The 26,907-nt window shown below is 42.4% G+C and overlaps 12 protein-coding genes across 12 annotated transcripts; 7 read left to right on the forward strand and 5 right to left on the reverse strand.

Moving 5' to 3' along the window:
* Positions 1–188: 188 nt before the first annotated feature.
* Positions 189–1,412, forward strand: PICMEDRAFT_58979 (hypothetical protein; the record flags this gene model as incomplete). The annotated part of the gene is made up of 1 exon (XM_019163332.1): positions 189–1,412. One exon carries the CDS (start codon positions 189–191, stop codon positions 1,410–1,412), a length of 1,224 nt encoding a protein of 407 aa, XP_019017858.1.
* An 87-nt stretch (positions 1,413–1,499) lies between these two features.
* PICMEDRAFT_11722 (hypothetical protein) lies at positions 1,500–2,180 on the reverse strand (the record flags this gene model as incomplete). The annotated part of the gene is made up of 1 exon (XM_019159830.1): positions 1,500–2,180. The coding sequence occupies one exon, from the start codon at positions 2,178–2,180 to the stop codon at positions 1,500–1,502; it is 681 nt and encodes a 226-aa protein (XP_019017859.1).
* A 555-nt stretch (positions 2,181–2,735) lies between these two features.
* PICMEDRAFT_72787 (hypothetical protein) lies at positions 2,736–3,404 on the forward strand (the record flags this gene model as incomplete). Its single annotated transcript, XM_019164295.1, has 1 exon — positions 2,736–3,404. One exon carries the CDS (start codon positions 2,736–2,738, stop codon positions 3,402–3,404), a length of 669 nt encoding a protein of 222 aa, XP_019017860.1.
* A 1,227-nt stretch (positions 3,405–4,631) lies between these two features.
* PICMEDRAFT_72788 (hypothetical protein) lies at positions 4,632–5,948 on the forward strand (the record flags this gene model as incomplete). Its single annotated transcript, XM_019164296.1, has 1 exon — positions 4,632–5,948. The coding sequence occupies one exon, from the start codon at positions 4,632–4,634 to the stop codon at positions 5,946–5,948; it is 1,317 nt and encodes a 438-aa protein (XP_019017861.1).
* A 705-nt stretch (positions 5,949–6,653) lies between these two features.
* Positions 6,654–11,645, forward strand: PICMEDRAFT_72789 (hypothetical protein; the record flags this gene model as incomplete). The annotated part of the gene is made up of 1 exon (XM_019164297.1): positions 6,654–11,645. The coding sequence occupies one exon, from the start codon at positions 6,654–6,656 to the stop codon at positions 11,643–11,645; it is 4,992 nt and encodes a 1,663-aa protein (XP_019017862.1).
* A 335-nt stretch (positions 11,646–11,980) lies between these two features.
* PICMEDRAFT_11726 (hypothetical protein) lies at positions 11,981–13,258 on the reverse strand (the record flags this gene model as incomplete). The annotated part of the gene is made up of 1 exon (XM_019159831.1): positions 11,981–13,258. One exon carries the CDS (start codon positions 13,256–13,258, stop codon positions 11,981–11,983), a length of 1,278 nt encoding a protein of 425 aa, XP_019017863.1.
* Positions 13,259–13,565: 307 nt separating this feature from the next.
* Positions 13,566–16,409, forward strand: PICMEDRAFT_16578 (hypothetical protein). Its single transcript, XM_019161264.1, has one exon. It carries the CDS (start codon positions 13,637–13,639, stop codon positions 16,316–16,318), a length of 2,682 nt encoding a protein of 893 aa, XP_019017864.1. The 5' UTR covers positions 13,566–13,636; the 3' UTR covers positions 16,319–16,409.
* On the reverse strand, positions 15,944–17,283 carry PICMEDRAFT_16580 (hypothetical protein). Its single transcript, XM_019161265.1, has one exon. The coding sequence runs from the start codon at positions 17,030–17,032 to the stop codon at positions 16,403–16,405; it is 630 nt and encodes a 209-aa protein (XP_019017865.1). The 5' UTR covers positions 17,033–17,283; the 3' UTR covers positions 15,944–16,402.
* On the forward strand, positions 17,134–18,382 carry PICMEDRAFT_136171 (hypothetical protein). Its single transcript, XM_019160084.1, has one exon. The coding sequence runs from the start codon at positions 17,395–17,397 to the stop codon at positions 18,349–18,351; it is 957 nt and encodes a 318-aa protein (XP_019017866.1). The 5' UTR covers positions 17,134–17,394; the 3' UTR covers positions 18,352–18,382.
* PICMEDRAFT_16581 (hypothetical protein) lies at positions 18,294–23,349 on the reverse strand. The gene has a single exon (XM_019161266.1). The coding sequence runs from the start codon at positions 23,283–23,285 to the stop codon at positions 18,414–18,416; it is 4,872 nt and encodes a 1,623-aa protein (XP_019017867.1). The 5' UTR covers positions 23,286–23,349; the 3' UTR covers positions 18,294–18,413.
* Positions 23,350–23,417: 68 nt separating this feature from the next.
* Positions 23,418–25,281, reverse strand: PICMEDRAFT_16583 (hypothetical protein). The gene is made up of 2 exons (XM_019161267.1): positions 25,126–25,281; positions 23,418–24,995 (listed from the first exon to the last, which is right to left on the reverse strand). The coding sequence occupies exons 1-2, from the start codon at positions 25,180–25,182 to the stop codon at positions 23,580–23,582; spliced, it is 1,473 nt and encodes a 490-aa protein (XP_019017868.1). The 5' UTR covers positions 25,183–25,281; the 3' UTR covers positions 23,418–23,579.
* A 319-nt stretch (positions 25,282–25,600) lies between these two features.
* On the forward strand, positions 25,601–26,335 carry PICMEDRAFT_58986 (hypothetical protein; the record flags this gene model as incomplete). Its single annotated transcript, XM_019163333.1, has 1 exon — positions 25,601–26,335. One exon carries the CDS (start codon positions 25,601–25,603, stop codon positions 26,333–26,335), a length of 735 nt encoding a protein of 244 aa, XP_019017869.1.
* Between the last annotated feature and the right edge of the window lie 572 nt (positions 26,336–26,907).

The raw sequence follows: 26,907 nt of genomic DNA on the forward strand, positions 1-26,907 counted from the left end.
CAAAGCCAGAAAATTCAAATAGAGTACCACGGTCTCATACCTCCGTGCACCGCACCCGGGGGGCGTGTTCTATTTCGACACTATCGGGGAAATATAAACTTATCGCATGTAAAAAGATCGAACATATAATAGCAATGATGGCAAACGGGTTAAAGGAGTTTACCAAGAACAAGAAAACGTAAAAGCAAATGTCCACAAGGCCGAAAAGACAAGTCTTGAATAAGCTAAGTTCCTCTCCCCAGGGATCTTATCGTGAGGATGATCAGTATGGGGAAGGCGAGGACGAAGACAGTATTGGACTCGACGAGGAGCTCGAGGAAGAGGAACTATCAGGAGAAGAAAACCTCATTTCAGATGATGAAGATGAACCAATGGATGATGGAGAATTAGAGGCTGATGATGTTTACGATGACGGAGAAGCAATTTACGAAGGAGATGAGGATGAAGAAGATGAGGAAGAAGAGTTCGAAGAGCTTGCCAGAAGCAAAAGCAGGACGAAGGCGAAGGTTCCGGTTGAAAGCAGTAAGAAAGAGCAGAACAATGTCTCGGTTAAGAACAAATCCACGAATAGTTTGCTGATTAGTATGAATTTTGTGGATAAAAAGAAACTGTCCACTGTATTAAGCCAACCTAGTTCTCCAGGTGCTAAAGGAACGAAACCAAATGCGAAGACCAATTCTCGGACGAGGAATATCAAAATAACTTATACCGAACCAAACGAAGATGATTTTGGGAGCGATATCGATACAGCAGAGGAGGTGAAGCCAACCAGTATAAAAAGAAGTAGCAATGCCAAGGGCAACAACAAAGGACGTGGTCGACAGACTGCTGCCACTCTCAATGATGACGATGACGATGACGATGACGATGACGACGACGACGAAGACAAGGACGATGAAGAGGACGAAGTTGATGATGACGAGGACCTTGATCTAGAAGAAAATATGGATGATAACGAGGAAAGTGATGTTGATTTCTCTAAATTGAGCGAGAGACAGAGATCCAAGGTTTTAGGGGTTTCTGAAGAACCAGAAGAGATGACGCCCGAGCTGTACGAGGGCAAGAAGCTACCGAAGAGTGTTCTTGCATTAATGGAAGGCAGTTCCAAGAAGAAGGCGTTAACGGAGGAGGAGATACAACTTAAAAAGGCTGAAGCCGCGAGAAAGCGTAAGACGTTCAACATGCGTAAGCTGGAGGCTGAGAAGAAGGAGACTTTGAAGAAGTTACTACACCGTAAGATCGATAAGGTGGATGCCAAAAAGCAAGAGGAGGAGAACGAGAGACGAAGAAGGAATCAGCTCAAGCGCAAGGAGCTCATCACCCACAGAGCTCTCTTCAGTTGGTTGTCGAAGACGGAAACAGTTGATGACAAGAAGACAAATGTTTCTCTCTTCTCGCTGCAAGAATCGTAGATGTGGTCTCGTTATTGTTGTATGTATACGTAGAATCGTTTAAATATGGCTTAAGATTATATAGTAAGTAGGAAACACTAGTCGCATTTATTTCTCTTTGTTTCTGTTTGGATTCTGAGCACGATCGACCGTTTCTTTGAATGCACTTAGAAAAACGATCCCTTCAACGAGACAAAGAAGTAGGCAAGCGAGTTTCTTCGCAGTTCCCATTCTGAACTTTCTGAGCAACGGGTACAAGATGACAATTGCCTCGACAGCGTGTATGAGTAGCAACCCTCTGAAGACGGTGACGTGGTAGTCCATGATGTATCCGGAGATCTCGGGGCCAAGCAGCAAGACGTCGTCCACAAGGTATCGCAAGAGATGCGGCTTGACGGCGAACGTGTAAAGCGAGGCGAAAAGGGCGACACAGACGTAGTCTTTGAAGCTCGAGAAGAAAGGCACGTCGTTGACGAGGTACTCACTGAACCCTCGTCTGGCAGCTGCAACCTGGGCCATTTCGACGAGCTTGGCACGGGCGTCGTGGAAAGACTCCATGGTCGGTTCGATGGGGACCCGGATGAAGCATTTCGTGCCCTCCATATCAATGTAGGAGAGGGACATGGCGCCCAAGTTGAGCGTTTCGAGGGCTGGACGACGCTTGGCTATCTCCGGATCAACATGAGCATAAACGACAAGGTAGTCCTCGATGTTATGCGAGTGGTCCTTGTTCATGTGATTGATGATTCTCGGGACCAAATGGCTGTCATCGCTTGTTGCCTTGGACATTGTGGTGGCTGCAAGCTAGCTGATGGTGGGTATGTAGTGGGACGGATCGGCAGAGGGACCAAACACTGGCTAGCAGAGCATATAGAGATAGCAGTGCTCGCATTATGCGAAACAATTCATTAGGAAATAAATCCCGCTTTTGAACAGAGAGAGGGTTGAGAGAGTGATGAGGTAAGATCAAGACTTTCCGGAGAAAAACGGTCACGTGATAAAGGGAAGGGTCACCAGGGAGAAAAGGGGATTATTCTGGTTTTGGAATGCTTTATCACACCGGGGGACAAGATCAAGACAGCAGGCCCGGTTGGGTCAGGCAGTGGGACACCGAGAAGGGGCCGGGAGTGACAGTCCCCGTATCCCTTGCAGCAGAAGACATACCGGACATGCAGATCATGTCATGCGGGGCTCCAGACGATTCTAGCGTCGCGTCGGGGAAAGTGCGGGAGAACGAGAAACGGAGAACGACAAAAGGACGGGACGTTGAGGTTGCAGTGGTGCTACAGGAAGAACGTGTGGGGCTGGGACACGGAGAGAGAAATAGCGAGAGAACCAAAAAGCATGACAGAAGGGACAGCGAAGCAGGCGTTGGTGACGACGGGGGCGACGGTGACCTTCGAGGCACTCATCCGGGCTGTTCTGGAGCCCCGGTTTCTTGAGACGCTGGCGCAGCACGGGTACGAGCGAGTGGTGGTGCAGTACGGGCGGTCTGAGCGGTCGGTGACGGTGATCCGGGCTGCGCTTGGGGCGCTGGGCGACCGCGTGAGTGTTGCCAGCGAGCGGGACGAGCCGGACACGGGGCACACGGTCTGCGGGACGTACCACAGCGACGTTGGCGGCGTGTCGCTCAAGTGCATACAGTTTGACGTGCGCTTGATCGAGAGGTACACGAGGAGGAGCGAGCTGGTGATCTCGCACGCGGGGACCGGGTCGATCATGGACACGTTGCGGGTGCGGGCGGGTGCGGCGCAGCCCGCCAGACGGCCGCCCCGGCTGATCGTGATGGTGAACACCGGGTTGCAGGACAACCACCAGACCGAGATTGCGCAGGCGTTCGAGTCGCTCGGGGTGGTGACGAGTGTGGCGACCGGCGCCGAGCTGACGGACGCCGTCGTGCGGACGGAGCGGGCGGCTGCGGCCGCAGCCGCCCCGACGGTGGTGCTACCGGAGGCGTGCGGAGGCGCCGTGGAGGCCGTTGTTGCCGACGAGCTGCTTCCCGATTCAGCATAGTGCTTGCAGCAGTGCGCTCGGGCCCAACAGGGAGCAGCAACCCATCTCTGTGTGTAGCGGATGTAGTGGATGTAGTGTGCAGTAATGAGCCGTGATGCGCGGTGGTGAGCAGAAATGCAGGTGGTCCGGACGGGGGCTAATGGGACGGGGCATCGCCCGATCGGGCGACACGTCAACAGGCCATCTGCCGCCGCGTCGGCGCTACTGTAGGCGGTGAGGGGCGCCTGCAGCCGTTGCCTGCACAGGGCCCACCCGTTCGGGCCGGAAATAGAGCCTAGCGGGCCCGCCTGCATGGGGAAAGGGTCTCGAATTTACGGCTGGACGTGGACGCGGACGTGGACGTGGGCAAGGCGTGGATATGACGCGTCACGCTGGACACGCGGGACACGTCGGCGGCTCTTGACACATTTTTTTCCCACTGCGGGGCGCCGGAGGAAAAGAAAAGAGGAGCAGGAGCCAAAGGGCCACCACGCAAGGAAAAAAAAAGACGCCGGCAGCTACGAGGCTGATGGAATCCTGCTGGCAATTACATTACTAAGAAGAGCAAATGGCCTGCGCCGACTCCCCGTCCAAGGCCACGCCCACGCCGGGGCACGGGCACGGACACGGGGCCGCCTTGTTTGCCTGGCTGCCGGACGTGTTCTCTGCGGCCTGTCCGCTGCCCACGCGTGCGCAATACGCAGCTGTGCGTGGCAGAGAGCCCTGTGCACGGCCGAGATAGGGACACACCGCCCCTGCTATTGGCCGCCAAGGAGGAGAAGGTGAGGGAGCTACGGATGCGGAAAGGCACCAGAGGGCCGCTCTGCTAAAAATAGCAAGTTAATAGGCTCGGCGGACGCCATAGGGCTGCCGAAAGGGGAAATATGATGAGTCGGTTTTTCGAGGATCGATTGATCGAGGGAGTTAAAGGGATGAGGCGTGCAGGCCGGTTGGTGGGCGGGTGATCTGGAGAGTGCTTCTCTGCGGTGTGGAGAGGCCGAAGAAGGGTGCCGAACCCTATATTTAGCAACCGGGAGGTGTGTTGGGCGCCTGACGCCCCCGGCGCCAGTCATAATTATCATATTTAAAGCTGGCCCCATTCCCTCTCTTTGGGTCTCTTGATCCAGGCGTCACTCTCGGGTTGGCTTGGCTCGTCCTCGTATCTCTCTCCTCCTGCTTATTCTTTTCTCTTTTGTCAGGCTCGTTTACTTCATAGATCAACCCCCAACACACACACACACACACACAATGCAATACAGAAATCTAGGTGTCATGGCCTTGGCTGGTAACGCCATCGCTGCTTACGTTCCTTCCGAACCATGGTCCACCCTGACCCCATCCGCCACCTTGTCGGGCGCCACCACCGAATACACCGGCTCCTTCGGTATCGCCGTCAACCCATTGACCACCCTTTCCGGTTCCGCTGCTCCTTCCGTCACCGCCTCTGCTGCAGGCAAGAACGTCAGAAAGGCCGAAGCTACCCAGATCGGCGACGGTCAGGTGCAGGCTACCACCGGCACCGTTGTGACCACCACCATCGCAGCTGCCACCCAAATCGGCGACGGCCAGGTCCAAGCCACCACCGCTACCGCTCAGCCAGTCTCCCAGATCGGTGACGGTCAAGTCCAAGCCACTACCAAGACCATTGTCGCTAACGTCATCACCCAGATCGGTGACGGCCAAGTCCAAGCTACCACTGCTACCGCCACCAAGCAATTGATCACCAACGTCATCACCCAAATCGGTGACGGCCAAATCCAAGCCACCACTACCACCAAGTCTGGCGCTCCAACCAACACTGCCGTTGCTGTCACCCAGATCGGTGACGGTCAAGTCCAGGCTACCACCAAGACTGCCGCACCAACCAACACCGCCGTCGCTGTCACTCAAATTGGTGACGGTCAAGTCCAGGCTACCACCTCCACCGCTGCTGCCACCGCTCAGCCGGTGACCCAAATCGGTGACGGCCAAGTCCAGGCTACCACCTCCACCGCCGCTGCCGCCACCGCTCAACCAGTCACCCAAATCGGCGACGGTCAAGTCCAAGCCACCACTGCCACCACCTCCACCAAGGCAACTGCCCAAGCTGCCACCCAAATCGGTGACGGTCAAGTCCAAGCTACCACCGCTACCACCCCAACCACCACCGCCAAGACCACCACCTCTGCTGCCACCCAAATTGGCGACGGCCAAGTCCAGAAGGGTGCTTCCACCGCAAAATCTGCCCCAGCCCCAGCCCCAACCGACGACGGCATCCACTACGAAGCTTGTGCCACCAACGGTACCTTGACCATGCAATTGCACAACGGTATCTTGACCGACTCCAAGGGTAGAATTGGTTCTATCGTCGCCAACCAGCAATTCCAATTCGACGGCCCTCCACCACAAGCCGGTGCTCTGTACGCTGCCGGCTGGTCCATCTCCGACGAAGGTAAGTTGGCCATCGGTAACACCACCACCTTCTACCAATGTCTTTCCGGCAACTTCTACAACTTGTACGCCAAGGACATCGGTAGCGTCTGTACTCCAGTCGAGTTGGACATTGTCGAATTGGTCAACTGTTAAGCATCATGGTGACCGGCTCATCATAAGTCGTCATACATTATCAGCATCATCTTTCGTCCACAGACTGACTCAAACCAATAAAAAAATCTCGTAAAAATTCTTGCACGTGTTCTGTTCTAATTTTTTAGCCTAATATATTTAATACCATACTTTCATCTATAACGACTTCTATCTATATTCTCTTCATATTTATATGACTACCTTTGTTTCATTTATTTGTGTAACTAAATATAAGAAAGAAAAACCCTCCTGTATCTTCCTCAGCCTCCAGCCCATCGCCCAGCAATTCCCTGGTTTGGCAACTCCCTGCTTGCCGCTGAGCCCCCCGCCCCATTCATGTTGCCGCCGATCGATCCCGCGCTCTGCACTCAAACGCCTAAGACATCTCTAAACGCCTACGCGGCCAGGCGCTAAAGTGCTCAGCGAGCCGCCCTGGCCATTCCCTCGGCCTCCTCGCAATTCGCCCTTGCGATCGTGCACCGTGGCAGTGGAGGTTGCGGCAGTGGGGGGCGGTGGGAGCAGCAGCAGCAGTAGCGGACGTGCTGGCAGTAGTGGCGGTGGTGGTGGTAAAGACGATGGGGTGGTGAATTAGGGGCACAAGAGTAGGCATTGGGTGATCAGCAAGTGTCCCGGAAGTCTCTGTGCCCTTTGTGCTTGCTACACAAAGCTGTCTGCGTCAATTATCAGCAATACAGTCCTCCCACCATGTCTGAGGCTCCTCCAATTGAGTTAGTTGACGTTTGTCAATTGTCTTCGTTGGGAATCAACCCACAGTCGTTCAACTTCTTGAGCACGACCCTCGAGTCGGATCACTACGTGTGCTGTCGTGAAACGGGCGAGTCGGGAAATGCTGCGGTGATTGTCGACTTGAAGAACAACAACAATGTGATCCGCAAGTCCATGTCTGCTGACTCGGTCATCATGCACCCGGGCCAGATGGTCATCTCCTTGAGAGCAAATGACACCACGATCCAGATCTTCAACCTAGAAAACAAGCAGAGACTCAAGTCCAACATCATGTCCGAGAAGATCGTCTTCTGGAAGTGGCTCGACGACCAGACTCTCGGTTTGGTGACCGCCAGCTCCGTGTACACGTGGAACATCTTCGATGGATCCGACGCCGGACCTGTCCTATTGACTTCCAGGCACGTCAGCTTGAATGACTGCCAGATCACTCAATTCTCCGCAAATAAGAACCTGAACTGGTTCGCAATAGGCGGTATCGCCCAGGAGAACAACAGAATCGTTGGCCACATCCAATTGTATTCTAAAGATAGAAACATCTCCCAACCAATCGAGGGCCATGTTTGCAACTTCACCCAGCTCAAGCTTCAAGGGTCTGCGGTCGACACAGAACTTTTTGCATTTGCTTCAAGAACAGAATCTGGCGGCATCTTGCACATCAACGAAATAGATCACAAAGACGGCGCCCCTGCGTTTGCCAAGAAGTCAGTCGATGTCTTTTTCCCCGCTGAAGTAGGTAACGATTTCCCTGTTGCCATCCAGTTGTCGTCCAAGTACGGTGTTGTTTACATTCTCACCAAGCTTGGTTTCATTCACTTGTATGACGTGGAGACAGGAAAGAAAATCTTCCTCAATAGAATTTCCTCCGACCCTGTCTTCACCGGTGCAAGCTTCGATAATGATGGAGGTATCATTACAATCAGCAGAGCCGGTTCTGTTTTGGCAGTCGACATCGCCACCGATAGAATTGTTCCGTACATTTTAAAGAACTTGGGCGATGTCGAGCTAGCTTTGAGCTTGGCTTCAAGAGGTGGCCTTCCAGGTGCTGAAAACTTATTCTCCCAACAATTCAACCAGTCGATTGCCACCGGTGATTATCAGTCCGCTGTGAAAATTGCAGCATCTTCGCCTCAATTGAGAACTCCAGATACTATTTCCAAGTTGAAAAGCCTACCTTCCCAACCTGGTCAACCTGCTCCTTTCCTCCAGTATCTAGTGTTCTTGTTAGACAGAGGTTCTCTCAACAAATTCGAAACCTTAGAATTGGTCAGACCCTTGATACAACAAAATAGAGTCGAAACTTTGGAAAAATATCTGAAGGAAGATAAGCTAGACACATCCGAAGAATTGGGTGATTTAATCAAACCTTTGAACATCACACTAGCATTGGCTGTATATTACAAAGCAAATGCTCCAAGCAAAGTAATCCAATGCTTGGCAGAATTAGGTCAATTCGATAAGATCATACCATTCTGCGAAAAGGTCAGTTTCACTCCAAATTTTACTGTCTTGATCCAAAATATTTTGAGAGTAAATCCAGACAAGGCTGCAGAATTTGCAACCTCTCTACTACAATCTCAACCAGATATTAATATCCAACAAATTTCAGATATCTTTTTCTCTCAAAATTACATTCAACAAGCAACCGCTTTCCTTTTGGATGCTTTGAAAAATGATAAGCCAGCAGATGGTCAATTACAAACTAAGTTATTGGAGGTTAACTTATTGCATGCCCCACAAGTTGCAGATGCCATTTTGGGTAACAATATGTTTTCTCACTACGATAAGCCAACCATTGCAACACTATGTGAAAAAGCGGGATTGTACCAAAGAGCCTTGGAATTATATGACAACATCAAAGATATCAAAAGAGTTATTGTTCATGCCAACGCTTTGCCTACTGACTGGTTAGTCTCTTACTTTGGAAATTTAAAAGTGGATCAATGTGTTGCTTGTTTGAGAGAAATGCTATCTAACAATATTGCTCAAAACTTACAGGTGGCCATCCAAGTTGCAACCAAGTATTCTGAGTTGATTGGTCCTATCACGTTAATCAAAGTTTTTGAAGATTACAATTCTGTTGAAGGTTTGTACTATTACTTATCATCTATTGTTAACGTTACTCAAGATCCAGAAGTTGTCTTGAAGTACATCCAATGTGCTGCTAAATTGGGCCAAGTGAAGGAGATTGAGAGAGTCGTTAGAGATAACAATATTTATGATGGCGAAAAGGTAAAGAACTTTTTGAAAGAAGCTCAATTAGAAGATCAACTCCCACTCATTGTTGTTTGTGATAGATTTAACTTTGTTCATGATTTGATCCTCTATCTTTATAAGAACAAGTTCTTCAAATTTATTGAAGTATATGTGCAGCAAGTCAACCCATCCAAGACTCCCCAAGTCATTGCTGCACTTTTGGATGTTGATTGTGACGAGAACATTATCAGGTCATTGCTTCAATCTGTTGCAGGACAAGTGCCAATTGGTGAGTTATGTGACGAAGTTGAGAAGAGAAACAGATTAAAGATCTTACTACCTTTCTTGGAATCCACTTTAGCATCGGGTTCACAAGATAAGGCTGTTTTTGATACCTTGGCAAAGATTTATATTGATTCGAACAACAACCCTGAAAAGTTCTTGAAGGAAAATGATCAGTATGATACTTTAGTTGTTGGTAAATATTGTGAAAAGAGAGATCCATTCTTAGCCTACATTGCTTATGATAAAGGTCAGAATGATGATGAGTTGATCAACATTACCAATGAAAACTCTATGTTCAAGTACCAGGCTAGATACTTATTAAAGAGATCTGACCTGCAATTGTGGGCTAAGGTATTGACTTCTGACAATATATACAGGAAGCAACTAGTTGATCAAGTCATTGGTACTGCCATCCCTGAATTGGAAGACCCGCAGCCAATTTCCATTGCGGTCAAGGCTTTCATGGATAACCAACTCCAAAGTGAATTAATTGATTTGTTAGAGAAGATTGTTTTGGAACCTTCACCATTCAACGACAATCCTTCTTTACAGGCTTTGTTGATTTTGACAGCCGTCAAGGTTGATCCGTCTCGTATTAACAACTATATTGAGAAAATCGACGCTTACAACCCAGATGAGGTTGCACCAATTTGTGTTCAAAACCAATTATACGAGGAAGCATTTGAAATTTATAATAAGTTCGAAAATTACAGTGCTGCAATGAAGGTATTGGTTGAAGATATAATGTCCTTGGACAGAGGTGAAGATTATGCTGAAAAACTGGACAAGCCAGAGCTTTGGTCACAATTGGGTGAAGCTCAGTTAAATGGTTTGAGAATCCCAGAAGCAATCAATTCTTACCTGAAAGCTGAAGACCCATCCAACTTTGCCAACGTTGTTGAGGTTTCCGAACATGCTGGTAAAGAGGAGGAATTAGTTCCGTTCCTGTTAATGGCTAGAAAGACATTGAGAGAACCTTTAATTGACGGTGCTATCATAAACGCTTATGCCACCTTGGGTAAACTAGGAGAGATTGAGAGATTCTTAAAGTTGTCGAATGTTGCAGATTTAGATAACATCGGTGATAAATTGTATGATAATGGCAATTATGAAGCTGCTAAACTTATCTATGAAAGTATCTCCAATTACTCAAAATTGGCTTCAACTTTAGTGTTCTTGAAAGACTATACCGCAGCTGTCGATTGTGCAAGAAAAGCTTCTAATGTCCAAGTCTGGAAGCAAGTCAACCAAGCCTGTATCGAGAACAAAGAATTTAAGCTAGCTCAGATGTGTGGCTTACATTTAATTGTCCACGCGGAGGAGTTGGAACCTCTAGTAACTCAGTATGAATACAACGGCTACTTCAAGGAATTGATTTCATTGTTTGAAAACGGTTTGTCACTCGAAAGAGCTCATATGGGTATGTTCACTGAGCTTGCCATTTTATACACCAAATATGAACCTGAAAAGACAATGGAACATTTGAAATTATTTTGGTCAAGAATCAACATTCCAAAGGTCATCAGAGCTTGCGAAGCTGCACACTTGTGGCCTGAGTTGATTTTTCTTTACTGTCATTACGATGAGTGGGATAATGCTGCTTTGGCTATGATTGAAAGATCTGAAACAGCATTTGAACATTCCTCTTTCAAAGAGATCATTGTAAAGGTTTCCAACTTGGAAATTTATTACAGAGCTATCAACTTCTACACTAACCTACACCCAACTTTGTTGATCGACTTGTTGACTGTTTTAACTCCAAGACTAGACTTGCCAAGAGTTGTAAAGATTTTCCAAAAATCGGACAATTTGCCACTAGTCAAACCATTTTTGATCTCTGTTTTAGAAAAGAACAATTCAATTGTTAATTCTGCATACCACGACTTATTGATTGAAGAAGAAGATTACAAATCTTTGCGCCTGGCGATTGAATCTTATGACAAGTTTGATAGCATTGGACTCGCTGAAAGATTAGAAAAACATGATTTGATCTTCTTCCGACAACTTGCAGCTGTGATCTACAGAAACAACAAAAAATACAACAAGGCCATTTCTCTACTCAAAGCTGATGGTCTTTGGGGTGATGCAATTGAGACTGCTGCAATCTCTAAATCTCCTAAGGTTGTCAGTGAATTACTCACATATTTTGTTGAAACAGGAAACCGTTCCTGCATGGTTGCTTTACTATACTCATGCTATTCTTACCTTGAATATGATGTTGTACTAGAGCTTTCCTGGTTACATGGATTAGATGACTTGACCAAACCTTACCAAATTTCTATTGCCAAGGAGAACCAGCAGAAGATAGACGCTGTATACAAAGATTTGAAGGTACGGGAAGAAAAGGAAAATGCGAAGGAAGAAACCTCTACTTTGGGTCAACCATTGATGATTACCAACGGTCCGGTTGGTACTGCTGCTCCACTTGGGCTACAATCAACAGGAATGGGCTTCGGTAATGGTGGATTCTGATGCTAGTTAGAGTGTCAGCTCCTACGCGAATAAAAATATTCAAGACATTCAACGAAAAGTATTAGAAAAAAAAGACTTAGAATTTGAGAATTATTTATTCACCTAGCTACATATTTATTCATTTTCATGGTTTTTGTTCAATTGTTAAAAAATCGAATTTTCGATTTGTTTGTTTTTTTTTATCTTGTTACGATTCTTTTCTTCATTTGTTTTTTTCTTGTCATCGTTTACTATCTTTAAATTGACTCTTTTATATTAAATTTTGTTCCTAAGTTATAACTAAAATATTTTGTACTAAAAACTAAAAACTAGTTGGTGATCAAGGCACTATACTTTTAAAGGTGGAATACGCCAGAGCTGTCTTTGACCAAGTACTCCTTTTCAGTGACAATACAGTCGATGTTCTGATGAGGAGTGACATCGAAGGAAGGATTCCAAACACCAATGTCTAAAGGCGCCATCCTAACTCTTTCCAACACAACGTCTTTAGATTCTTTATCCTCTGCAAAGCTGTTACCATTCATTTTAGCGCCCAAGACCATAGTGAGCTCATCCTTTGGCCGCTCTTCAATCTTGATGTCTTCACCTGACTTAGTATTATAGTCAATGGTTGTTGTTGGGGCAGCTCCAATGAATTTGATCTCGTCGTATAATTTTGAAAGTAAAGACAATTGGAATGTTCCGATCTTATTAGCCAAGTCACCATTTTTAACAATCCTGTCAGAGCCAACAATGATGAATCTAATTGGAGCGTTTGAAGCTAATGAAGCCAATGCACCTTGATTTGTGTGCTGCTCTTTTCTGTTCAAATTATCGATCAAAAATGAAGGCATGTTGTCTGTTATCAAGGTGAACGGAATTTTTTCGTACTGAAGTTCATATGCTGTAAGCCTTGACCCTTGGTTGTAAGGTCTGGTTTCGCATGGATAGGCATGTTCAAAGTAGAATTGATCGGTAGATTTATCTTTCGACAAGTACTGGTGTAAGTGACGAATAATCCCCAATGCAGTACCATAACCTGATGTTGCTAAAGATCCGGTGTTACAAATTGTCATCACCGAAAAAGGACCCTTGAAATTTTCTTTCTTGAGAACATCCTTGATGTATTGTAAACCGTTTTTGCCAATATTGATGTTGGACTGGTAATCTTCTTTGTACAAATTCTCTGAAAACTGGAGTATTCGGTTGTACAAAAGTTCGAGATCTGAATTCTTTTCAGAAACAACAATCTTCTTGATCTCTTCGCAACCATTTGCCAAGTTCACTGCAGTTGGACGTGATTTTATCAACTCATCAATTCTTTCTAACAAACGTCTTTTGAAGCTCTCAGCATCATTAAGGTTGTACTTGTATTGCTGCGCAGAACCAATATCACTGTGTAAAACCCTGTTCAATTCGACGACAATGGAAAAGCAGCCAACAAGCATGATGGCAGGAGCTCCTCTGGTGTACATACCTTTGATTGCTTCATAGCCGGAGAATTTAGTAACGCCTGGTAATGGCGCAATAGAGTCTATGGCTATATACTTCGACTGATATGGAACCTGGAGTTGGTTCAAGATGGACAAAGAAACTTCTGGAGTAGCTGAAAACTTAATAGCTTGCAAAGACATTTCGCCTTGGCTTTCTAATGCTTCAAATATTTTCTCTAGATGTAGCTGGCATAAGCTGGTGTGCTGAAGCTGGATTACTCATATTCAGATCTCCAGCTTTCTTTATAGCACATGCCTTTTTAATGTAATCATAGATCAGAAACGTGGCTCCGCGACGCCTCATTTGTTGCACACAACGCGACACGATAAGTGTTGTGACCCATCTCTTTTTCCTTCGCTTTCCTTTTTCCGATTTGATGTTTCTTAAGTGTTGGACATCAACATTTAACTACATTGGAAAGAAGAAAGAACTTTTGAAGAGGCCACACCAAGTCAAAACTCAAAAGAGACATTTAGGCTAGCATCCAGATCCAACATCTGGAGTGGAGAGAAAAAAGCATGCCTTCTTCCCTGTCCACGGGCTACACAGTCTCTTCTAATGAGAACAACTTCAGCTCAGCAGGTATCAATAGAGCAGCCGAAGCTTTGAGTAGCCAGAATGGGAGCAGCAGTACTTCTTTTGAGTCCAAAACCCCTCTGGACCAGCAAAAAGCTTTTGCACAATCCGGATATCCCTCGGAGATTGACCAACAGCAGAAGATTGCTAGTCTTCCATCGTATCCACTTTTGGATACTTTTTCATTCTTGTGCATATTGATGATATTTCCCCATTGGTTTAGTACAATAACATTGATACTCTACGTCTTTTTAGGTAACCCGGAGTTTTTGGATTCTATATTATCATTCGTTCTGAAACATAAATTAAACCGAACACCTAACTCGTCAACTAAATCATCATCGTTTTCCTTAGTAGGGAGACTCTCCTTGATATCATTTGTACTATATCTCCTACTGGATGCGATATTCATGCTTTTCATCTTTTACTTTTTTCCAGCTTTTGTGCCATACATTATATTGCTCTCAAAATCATTGATAGCGAGTAATTTGACCTCACTAAAAAATAGATACATTTTGGATGCATTTGCAGCATGCATCCTGCTCTTAACATTAGAAAATACCATATTGTACACTATCAAACACTTTGAAATATTTCGAGGTGACTCCATGCTCTCTTTGACATCAACACTTTCATCAACAGACTTTTTATATCCTTTGTATTATAGACCTACAGCAAGTGTCACCAAAACTCTGTTATTTCATTTGACGTTCCATAAAATTCGTGAAAATTCTTTGCTGATGTTTCAAATGGAATACGCTCTACAATTTTTGCATTCATCATTATCATTATACATTATAATGCATAATTTCAATCCAGTTTTGCGAAAATTTTCTCTCATAAACAAAGCATATACTTATATTGAGTCCTTTTCCTTGCAAGAACAGACAGAACAACTGGAGCCCATCAGTCAACCTTCAGATTTTGCGGCTCCTAATATTGCACTCCCATCCAATTTTTCAGCCTACAATAATGCTCAAAAACCAAAGTTTCAAAACATATTCCAAATTCCAAAAACCATCTCAGGTTCCAATCTACCAACTTTAGACTCGGATAGAATCATTGTTGATGACTCTTCGAAGAAAGAATCTTCTTTTTCAAAGGATGAGGATATATCAGATGATGATAATAGCACTGACACCGATACGAACGATGGTAGCGAGCCAAGTAAAAACAAAATTCCAATGTGGTTCCCAGAGGACCATCAAGTTGTTAATATGAATGACGTTTCATCGCCAAGCTTTGTTGTCGCCCAAAATTTTGAAAACTTTCGAAAGATGATATGGAGCTCTTCTGCACACTTACTAACATCTTCATCGGTCTCAGAAATGGGCCCTTCACCAGGAACCTCAGGATCAACCTTCATACCAACTCCCAATAGTCCTAATTTGTCTAGTACATTGGCATCATCGTCTAACTCAAATAGCAATTCCATGAAATATAAAAGCTCTAGTTTTCATCTGAGCCATCTGGTAAACTCTCAGCCCAAAAGAGTGGTTTCTAAGTCTAAAAGCTTTTTGCCCTCTGAGAAGAAAGCAAAAATGAGTCAACTAAAGTACCAACAACGGTTATGGTTGTTTTTGAATGCAGCAAGGACGATGTTTTCTAGACAGGATTACTATTCAGGAGACTACTACTCACAAAATGCTGTGGTGACAACGGGATATGGTATGGATGATTATGCCAGAAATGCCAATTCGTCTTCTCAATGCTTCATTTGGTTTACTGGTGAAACTACTCTGGCATTTGAACTTCATAATATCAGCCTTGAACAACTGTTGATTAAGGTCAATGGAATTATATGGGAGCATGTATCATCTTGTGCATTTTTTGGACGAGAACTAGTCATAATCAATGGATTGAGTCCTTTGAGTCAATATGATATTGATTTTGTTAAGATTACTTTGAATGGTGAGTTAATTCACTTGACAACCACAACCGTTTCTACAGTTTTTCAAAACAAAACTGTTACAGAATCTAACGTGTCATCTCCATTGGCTACTCTCCAACGATCTGTTGTTACTACACAAGAAGCAATTGAAAGAGAAAAAGCAAGGTTGAAGAAGATGAAAACTGATTGGAGAAAAAAATCCTCGCAAATCAAATCGGAGATTGAAAACTTGAACAACCGTAGTAATTTTTCAGATGAGTCAAGAAACTATAAAAAACTAGACAGCTTACGCCAGATTGTGGCAAAGTCAGACATAGAAGTTACCAGTCTATCCAAAAAGTCAGAGGAAACACGCTTGTTACAAACGGAGATTGAGGAAAAATACCTTGACGCCAAAAGGTTGTACGAAACCGAATTGCGTTCGTTCAATAAGTTTGAAAACGATAATAAAAATAGTATCATGGCTCTTGAGAAAGGTATAAAGTCCCTACTGTCGGAAAAAAACCAGTTATTGGTGAAGAAAGAAAAGGTTATTTCTAAAAAACTACGCATTCATCACGAGGTAGAGCTACTTACAAATGAGCTCAAATCTCTGAAAAAGACCGAAATCGCTTTGAGGGTTGAAAGGAGAAAGTTTAGGAGTATTCAGCGTGATGAGAAATATAAGCTCCTTATCAATGATATCAAGAAAATCGAAAGGCAATTGAGAGGTAAAACTTTCAATACATTTTGATACTGGCTTCGACCTTTTGTCTATAGAGGTGTATAATATGCACAATTTAAATACTTAATGAATTATATATACAATGAAATCGTATTAGGTTTCTAGTTTTTGAATTTCCTTTTCATCTTTTTTTACCTCGATTAGTGCTTCTCCGACGTGATGGAATTTTCGGTCAAAATACAGCAAGCCGCCAGTCTTAACGTCGTCATCAATATTTACCAAAATCTCTTTCACCTTACATGTCCAAATCTCATGGTTGTACACCTTGAAAACTTTGTATTTTTGGCAAATTAATATTCTTTCTGAGTCTTTAGTAAGAATAGGTAGATGTAAATCCGAGTCAAGACGGATAGAACCGGGTCGCTTGTTGTGCATGACATTCTCAAAAAGGCTCCACTGATCCTTATCAATTCTTTCAAATGGAGTTGTACTTTTCCTTGCAGAGCTGTTATTTGTATTTCTAGTCTCGGGCTGTGGTTCATTGATATATCTCGAGCCAAGGCTGAAGTTTCTAGCTAGTCGAACACTGTCATTAGAGGGCTTGAGAATATGGAGAGCTAAATATTTGTTATCTTGAATTGACTTTGAAGTAGCCGATGGAACTTGAATATTGAATTGCACAATTGGTTCAGGGTTCACCGTCAAAGAACTAACAGAAGATAATGTTGTACCATGCATTTTCCCTATTTCAGGTTTTCCTGAAAACGATGCAGTTAATATCATGGCTGAAAAAAAAGAGTTAAAAAAACAAAAGTTAGTTGTCAATACCAATCTGTTTGAAGTGAAAATAATAAGGCAATAACATACCTTGTGATCCAACAGTTGCCATCGCATTTTTATATTCTTCAATCGGTGGCAGAGGCGACTCAGTAAAGAACTGGCGAGATAATATTCTGACTAAAAGGAAAGGACTTTCCAGTCTACGCAGTAACATCTCACCTGCCTTCCATGAGTTCATTATGGTTAGATTCCAAGTATCTCGGAATATGGGTGTATGGAGATGAACTCAAATTGACGTAATGCTGTTCAAACCTTAAATTTCACCATCACCATCTACATTCTCCGCGGAGAAAACATTTTTGGCAATGCCTTTGCAGATTCATGACGCTTTCAACAATGTAGTTTGGACCCAAATATCTTTATGCAATTTGTCTCTGTGGTACAATAATGTCATGTTTACTTCAAGAAAAGATATAGCTAAAAGTTCTAGGAGCCTGGCAAGTTCAGTATTTGCCCCCAGTTTGCGAAATGGATATCTTCCAAGGATTATTGATCTGGATAGTATAAAAAAATCTCCAGCTTTTCATAGTCCGCAAAAATGGATATCCAAACTCAAATTTATAGATGATTCAGAAAGGATACAATCTTATAAAACATTGGAACAATCTTGCATTGCCCAAATCTTATCATCGCCTCCGAGAATGACGCATGCAACTAGAACAGTTGTGCCTCGAGACTTGCTTATTCCTTTCAGAGTTATGAGAAATCCAATGATCTCGGAAAGTACAGAAAATGTTGTAGGTGGAAAAAACAAATATGAATACATAATGACACCTTTTCACCCTAGTGAGAAGAAATTACCGGAAGACCCTGTAGCATACTATCCTCGAAATATATCCCTCCTAGAAGAGTATCCAGATTCTTTTCAGGAGGAAACTGCGATGCTTAGAAAATACTCGCTCAATACGAATCTTTATCCTAATATAAAAGATTGGAAAAGTGTTGGTTGGAATATAAACACAGCAAAAGTTGTGAACAAAATAAGCTCTGATCAAGTTGAGAAATTGTTGTCAGGAATTTTCACCACTTTTCCTGATGCTCGGTCAAAGATACTGCTTTCTGAAGGTGATGAAGATGAGCTTATTTTTCTCAAAAATGATTTTGTTGCAATAAATCTTTCTAGGCTGGCAAAACACAATCAGAAGATAAAATGCCAACTTGCCGAAAAATTTCCCCTTGGGTTCATCCCAATCAATGATAAAAGCCTGCGGATGATCAAAGAGCTTATTGCTTATTGTATTTTGATGAATGGACGTTTCTAAGCTGTTGATAATGTTACTCATATAATAGTAGTTTCATTTTACATTTTCTTTTCTACTTAAGTCTAAATCGTCTCTAAACGTAAAGGAAGTCCATATATTATTGGTGCAGCTCCATTTAAATACTTGAGCTTACAGACATTCCTGGCTTCTGCAACAGAAAGAGAAATGGTCGAGTTGTTTACCGAAATGTCAAAAGGATCAAATGAATCATAATCAACAAAAAAACCCCATTTGGTTAATGCACTGATCGTGAACAAATCAATATCTTTATCAGTAACATCCCACATATTTACCAATAACATTGGACATCCACCGTTGATATAATTATATGCCGTACCATATGGGTGTATTGACCCACCGCCCTTCAACAACCCAGAAGAGCAACCCAAAAGTAATGATGGCGGAATAAAGTCTCTTTTCTTTATGTTCTTAGATTTGATGTATTGTTCTCCTCCACCGTGCCCTGCATAAATGTACAAGTTTTTCTCGTCAAATGCTTTCAGTATATTAGAATCATCGGGCACCTCACCAACCAAGCCATTCCAACCATCTAAATGCCTAAATTTAGGTGAAAGATTCGCTTCCGTTCTTTGTAGATCTCCGCCAGGGTTAATCACATAGTAGCCCTTGCATGCGTCAATACCATTGTCCAGTAAGTTTTTATATTTGATCAAATGATCTTTCAACTGAAACAATGTTGGCATACGTGTTACCGATTTGGCCCTTAAAGAGGGGATTGATTCCCATGGGATCTGGATACAACTTGCACCTGGAACCAAAACAGTGTGAAAGGGCACATCACTGTTACTGATTCTATTCTTTTCCAATCCTACAATCATTGCTTTTGTCTGTCTCGCCACGCTTAAAATGGCATCATCATCGAAACGAAATGCGTCCTCTAACTCAATTTTTCCGAGGAGGAAGTGGAGTAAATTTGCAACTTTCTCCACATTAATTCTATCAATATTCAGGAAAAGCTCATAAATTTCACCATGAATATCTAATAAATTTTTCTGGATCAATGCGTCATCGATGCCTTTAAGTCTTGATTTTTCTGCAATCAGCTGAACTAAACTATGTTTGAAATGTTTGACATCCTCCGAGCTAGCTGTACTAAGCTGAAAAAGAGAGTTGAAGCCACCGAACCACTCTGCATCTATTAACGAAAGAAGATCCTCCAATTTTTTATCTAGCGCTTTTCTCAGCTCCCACCATCTCAGCTTTTCCTCATACGATTTGATATTCTTGGTCACTTCAGGAGAGGTGGTTTTATCACTTTCTGCTATAATAGATTTTAGTGAGCTCAAAATATTTGGGAAAGAATGTTGACTATCTTTTCTCTTTAGTGAGATACTGACAAATAAAGGATCATCAGATTTATAGTTATGTCTTACTAAGACTAGGCTGTCAGTAGACGGGACGTAATCTATAGTAAGTACCTGCCATTCAGCAGGTAAGACACTTTTCAAAGAGAATTTTTGGTCTCTTGGGACAAAAGGTGGGATAGGACCATCCAAAATGGTAGGAAGTAGGTTCTTCTGCGTTTGAGAATCAAGTGCAAGTTCTTTCTCAAGTTCAAATGGACGATACCAAAATTGATCACTCAATGAAATAATACGAGACATTTGATTGTCTGCGTTTACCAAATTGTCACAGCTCACCAAAGCTGTAAAGCAATTAATTATCATACAAAGCTTACTTTTTGATACTTCCACCGTTGAAAACCCGAATGTATCTTTGAAGTGATTGATTAATTTCAAATTTAGATTTTGCAATTCCGCAGTACCATTATTAGGAATAGTTAATTTTAAGCCGGAATTTCTCAGTGGATAACACGAAACACCATTAGAATCTGATATCAAAGATAGATTAAAAGATTTCAAGACAGTTAACTGTGATTCAAGCTTCGACAAAAGCTCAAAGTACTTTTTAGTACTCAAAATCTGGCTTGCTGCAACACCTACCTTGCAAAAATTGTCAAATCTTCTCCACAGGATAGTTGCCACTTGCTTGATCAAAAGAGAGTTGCAGTTTTCAGATTTCAAACAGCGGAAAATAATCCCATCTAACTTATTTGAAGTAGCAATAACAGTTTTCTCATCTCCTTTCTTTCTGGCATAATTTTCGATCACCATTAGATAGTATATTTCCACTAGTTCGTTCTGATCTGTGCATATATCATCACGAATTGAATTGATGTACTGAAGGTATTGCGATGCAGTACCGACTGCATCTTGGCGAGTGCTGAATTCCAGGAGCTTTAAATTGTAGTAGTACTGTAAATTGATCGATGGCTGAACTTTAATAAACATGTCTAACTCTTTCAAATAGTGATTAAATTCCTTCCCCAACCCAACTATAGAAAACTGCTCTATGATGCTATTGTAGCAATACAGCATTTCTAAAGAAAACCTTATTTTCAAAAGTGATTTGAAATTGATATTTAGTGACGGAGTTCGAGGAGCTTGAAGTAAAAAGTTCTTGAAAATAGATTGCATTATACTCATAGATTTATTTATGTTAGTCACAGAATTCAGGTGTCCAGAGGTTGGATACAAGCCTAATACCAAGCAAAATTTGGAATGCATGATTAGCAGTTCCACCGCTTTGTACTTATCACCCTGTTTTGAGATGGAAAACATTTCATTGGAGCTCAGCATTAAGTGAATCTGCTGGCATTTGCTGATGACGTTTAGATCGTCAGTCTTTGTTAGTAGTTGAAGTATAGATATTGACAAGTTCATCTCTTCGTATGTTCTTATTTTATCTGTATGACACAATTCCTTGTTTTTATCAATAAAATCTTTACATTCCATAAACTTTTCTAAGAACAGCAACGAGTCGATAATAAAAGATATCAGCAGTGTGTGATTGTTTTTTGACAGCAACCCAACTCTTTTGTTAAAATAAGCCCTCGTAATCTCTAGGCAGATGTTGTGAAGATTGTTGTACTGCAAAGCAAAATATATACACTTTATGATCTCAAATTCATATTCTGTGTGCTTGCAATCTATCTTTTTAATCCAAACCTTGACCATATCACAACATTTCAATAAAAATTGAGGGCTATATCGAGCGTTTGAGTATGATTGAAGAATGTATAGATGCGGAATGACAAGATTTTCATAATCGATGACAGCTGAATCCAAGTTAAAGCTCAAAGAGCTATTTTTGAAACTGATTGGAAAATTTATTATCATAGATATCCTCGAAAGAAAGTATAGAAACAATCCCGTGTCATTCAAGCTCTCTTTTTGCACTATTATCAACTGACTAATCAAAATCTCTTTTTGGTCTCCCAAGTTCATGCTTTCAAGAAGCTTTACAACACTCAATACTAGCGCTGTTATCAAAGACTCATTTTGAATATGCTCAAACAATATCTTTGAGCATTGACTTTTATGGACAAGACAGTTTGTTATCAGTTTTACGGAAGTGTGATAGTCATGCTGGAGAAAAGATTCATAATCAAATACGTTCCCATCAGAAAGTGCTGTATTCAATAACAATAGCTGTACTGCTATTGCAACCTCAAAATTGGCTTTTGAAATTTGATCACTTGATATGTAATATAAGCGTTTCAAAGTTGTTTCATTTATGCTCATCGAGCTACAAAGATATCTGTCGCATCGGAGAAATGATGCCCAGAATATAACTGATTTCTCTGGTTCAAACATTAGGGCAATATTACCGAAGTGAAAGAACAGGCGTGATAGGTTTGTGAGTTTTTTCGTAAGATTTATACCTATCATAAAGTTTGCCAATTTCTCCAAATTGCTGTGAATCATTTCAGTATTAGCAGATGTGCATTTGAGATCTTTCAGTTTTATCAGAACAGGATCAAGAAAAATGATAACTAGTTCATGTCTTTCAGGGTTGGAGGTAAGAAAAGAGATTATTTTAAACAAAGTTTGGGTACCTGAAGAATTATCGATGTCAAGGTTTCTGATGATTATCCCAAATTGTTTCACGAAACTTTTAGAGCTTAGCAAGTCATCTAACCTCTTGCTATCCAAAAGAGTTGAAATGTTATCTGATAAGTTCATATTAACTAGGGGCTGCAGTAATTCTGAAAATGAGGAGACTTTTTCAGGTATTTTCTTTTGTACTTTGTCCGTCTCAAATTTGCTAAAAGCTTCAATCAAAGTATCCAGAGGTTTAACATTATATCTTTTGAGTTCGCAGACACGGTCAAGTGCATACAAATGAGAGGAGGCTAGCTTGTAAATTAAATTATCAGACTTAATAAACATTTGTTTCCCATCCTTAGCAATTTTGTCGAAAAGTTCAGATTTTATATTGCCTGTGAATACACTGTAATGTGTGGCCAGAATTAAGAAGACCAACTTATAAGCCGTCTTAGTTGACAATGATAATTTTATAAAGGAGTAGGACAAAGCAAATGCTATTTCTGTACTCTGAAATGAAAATTGAACCAAAAGTTTGTAGAAATCAGAGTTACTGTCATAATTCTGTGTAAGTTCTTTGAATTGAGATTTGACAGAGCTTGCATCAAGGGAGTATATTCGGAGTAAGCTTGTTTTTATTTGCAAGTACGCTCGCTGTTGAGTTTCTGCTGCATTGCATATATCTTTATCTTGATAATTCAAAATAGTAAGTAGCTTGATATCTTCTTTAATTGAGTTTGCTTTCAGATACAAAAAGGTTTGAAATATTGTGCATATTAGACCTTGAAGTACGTGTAAATTCGTATTGCGTGAAATAAGCAAATCGAGTATTTGTAAATTGGTCAAAAGAGCTTCCCAAGATTTTTCAGAATCCATTGATTTAGAATCCGTAATCATTTTTTCAGTGTAGCTCCAGATAATGTCCTCGTCTAAGGTTTCATTATGGATCATTTTCATCAAGAAGGGATTCGCCACAGATTGAGGTGTAGAAAAACCCTTTTGCTTTGCATTCTCAACTAGAGCCATTCAACAAACAAAGGCACTAACAAATAAAGTTTGACAGCAATAGGAGCAAAGATAGTTAGGCGTGGTTCCTTAGTGTCAAGCACTTTTGCAGTCAAACAACAAGGGCATTAGCTTGCTAAACCCTTCTGTTTTCTCCGTGTTATTTATTTATTTACCTTTCGTGATCAATAGGAAATTTGTCAACAGGCGAGGAAAAGAAATATTACGTAACACAAACATGTATATTTTACTGTTATGAGAAATAGCGGTAAAAAGAGAGAAAATGCAGGATATTCAAAAGATATACGGGGACATCTATAGCTCACCTGGAACAGGGTACTTTGAAACAAATTCAACCACCTCTTTGTCAAGTGCTTGCACCTCTGGGTCCTCTGCAGCCAACTTTTTAAAGTGTGCCAACTTTTCCTTTGGAGTTGCACCTTCCTCCTTTGCCTTGAGTTTGATGGCAATCTTGACAGCCTTGTCCATGTAGTCAGCAACCGCCTTGAATTCGTCAGCTAAAAATCCTCTAGTTGTCATTGCTGGAGTCCCAACTCTCAAACCGGATGGGAAAAGAGCGGATTTGTCACCTGGAACAGTGTTTTTGTTTGCTGCAATGTTGATCTTTTCCAAAACGGCCTCAACTCTTGCACCATCAATATTTTTTGATCTCAAGTCGACCAAGATTAGGTGTGTGTCGGTACCACCAGAAACCAAATCGAAACCTTTATTGGCTAAGGCATCGGCAAAAACTGACGCGTTCTTTACAATGTCGGCTTGATATTCCTTGTATTCTGATGTTTGTGCTTGTTTCAAAGCAACGGACAAGGCAGAAATGGTGTGGTTGTGAGGACCACCTTGGTGAGCTGGAAAAACAGAGAAGTTGATCTTCTTTTCTAAATCGTATGGAATCTCCTTTCCCTTCTTGGTGACCTTTCTAATACCTTTTCTGAAAAAGATCATAGCACCTCTTGGGCCTCTCAACGACTTGTGAGTTGTGGTTGTGACGATGTCGGAGTAAGGGAATGGTGACTCAGTGACACCTGCAGAGACTAGGCCGGAGATATGCGCCATGTCTGACAACAAGTACGCTCCGACTTTGTCGGCAATCTGCTTCATTCTCTTGTAATCAATGACTCTTGGGTATGCAGACGCTCCTGCAACGATAATCTTTGGTCTGAACAAAACTGCAGTCTTCTCCAACATGTCGTAATCGATCAAACCAGTCTTTTCATCCAATCTGTAAGGCATAGTCTGAAAGTACTTGGAAATGTAGGAGATCTTAGTGGAAGGTGTCTGGTAACCGTGGGATAAATGTCCACCATGAGGTAAATCAAGTCCCATCAACCTATCACCAACTTCTAGAATGGCAGAGTAGGCATAAAGGTTACCTGGGGCACCGGATAAGGATTGGACGTTGACTCCCCATTCTTCTGGGTTCAAGCCAAATGCCTCTAAGGCTCTTTTTTGGCAAAGAGATTCGGCCATGTCAATAAACTCATTACCGCCATAGTATCTCTCACCAGGATAACCCTCAGAATACTTGTTTTGCATTGCTGATCCCAACAAATCCATGACGGCCTGAGAAGTGAAGTTCTCAGATGGAATCAAAGTGATCGAGTTCTTCTGTCTTGCCTTTTCCAATTGCAAAATTTCGTACATCTCCGGGTCGATGTCCTTGACATTCTTGGAAATCAAGGCTTGGGCTTGAGCACTCAAAGCGTAAGAGCGCTGGAAAAAAACAGGAGATATAACAACAAAAGGAGGTGCCAGTTGATGTGTTAGTATACCGATGATATGGTGACCTATTGAGGAAGATGAAAAAGACCTTGATTCTAGCACTTTTTTCCTTATCACGTACCTTGATGGTGGAGAACGCATTCTTTCTTGCAGAATTAGATACTAATCTGGAAAGCATGTTTGGCTTGTTAGGTACTATTCACGTGATTCCAGAGTTGGTAGCTCAAGCAATTGCACGTTTGCTACTATTTAGATTCGAAACCTTGAAGTCGTTTTCTTCGTGAACTTTTCTCATGTCCATGATCGGTATGACTGAACTTTCTCTCGGAGACGCAGCAAGCTGCAGAAGTCAGACGCCGTGGAGAAGTCAAACCCGCTACAGAAGGAAGTCAGAAAAAGTGCTTGTGGCTATTCTGGGGCGATCGACTGCAAAGGTTATGTAATCATGACATTTTTTAATGACAGGCGGGAACAATCTTCTGTCTCGGAACAACATCGGAACGGAACCAAAGACGGGGAATTTGGGCCCGTCTGGGGGGTGCCATGGTAGTTAATGACTCTCATCTCTTGACCAGGTGGTAACAGGGGTCTATATAATGAAGCCAGTTAACAACAAACACCATCCTCAGCCACAGGGACTGGCTGGAGGGCGAAGAAAGTATCGGAAATATACGTGTGATCAAGACATGTCGTGCACCATGATTCCGAGCAGTCCGATATCTACGAGGTATAGAGGAGAACACGACGATACGATCATCTCTTCCGAGTCATCTGCAAACTCCACGCTTTTCTCACTCTCAACATGTACCTCACTCGGTAATGAGGTTGATCTCGGAGATGACGGCAAAGAAGACGTACCGAGCAACAGACACGGTTCTATATCGATGTTGAACTCACAATTATTGAACGCACAAAGCGCCCATTTGAACCCATCACGCCAAAATATTGCACACAAAGACTACACACCGAGTCATACTCGCACTCTGGGAAACGTGGTGGATGATGCAGAATTCATAGGGAGCAACGTTATCCGAAGCTCATGCACCAATACCACTAACCTCAGAGCCTTTGGCAAACGACATCACCGGTTCAAAGAGAAGTTGGAGAATATCGATTTTGCGCTCCGCAGAGATGAAAACAGATTGAAGCACGAACTTTCCAAAGAAGCCACGATTAATCATAATAGGATCGTAGACACATTGATGGAAGATACAGACTATGACGCTGATTACGATGACGACATTATACAGGAGGAGTTAAACGAGATAATTGACTACGAGCAAATGGAGTTGGAAGAGCGGTTTCAAGAGCTCAGTATCACCAAATTTTGACAATTTCATTCATCTCAACCGATATTTACACTCAAAAACAAGGGACTGAACGCTCAAAACAGTTAAATGCATTTAGGAATGTAAGAGAACTAGGCATCAGTTACCGCTATATTTTAGCTGTTATCTCAGCAGCAACCAAACTAATGTAATACGATTTGTGATCATCATCGACAGGTCAAGTGTCCAGATTAGAAGTTTCTATAGTCATCAAGATATTGGTCTATTTTGAGCAGGATTTTTCTGAAAATGTGACTTCAGGCTAGTACTATGCCTTAAATTGATTTCATAATAGTGACTGAAAGCGTCTTTGCTGCTGAGATCCATATAATACCAACTTAAGAATACAACGGGTGGAAAAGGTTTTACATACCAAAAAGGGTTTACTTTCTTAGTTATAGGGCTAAAATTTTGTAATCTTATAGAAGCACCAAAACTTAATCGTGACAGGTTTTCAAGCCACTTGTTTATGGTACGCTAGTGCAGTACTGATTACTTTTTGCCATAGTGACAAGGTTAGTACTATTGGCGACATACAAAGTTAGGATAACGATTATGTAAGAAATTTACATTTT

This window comes from Pichia membranifaciens, assembly GCF_001661235.1.
Source record: "Pichia membranifaciens NRRL Y-2026 unplaced genomic scaffold PICMEscaffold_3, whole genome shotgun sequence".
NCBI classification, from domain to species: Eukaryota; Fungi; Ascomycota; class Pichiomycetes; order Pichiales; family Pichiaceae; genus Pichia; species Pichia membranifaciens.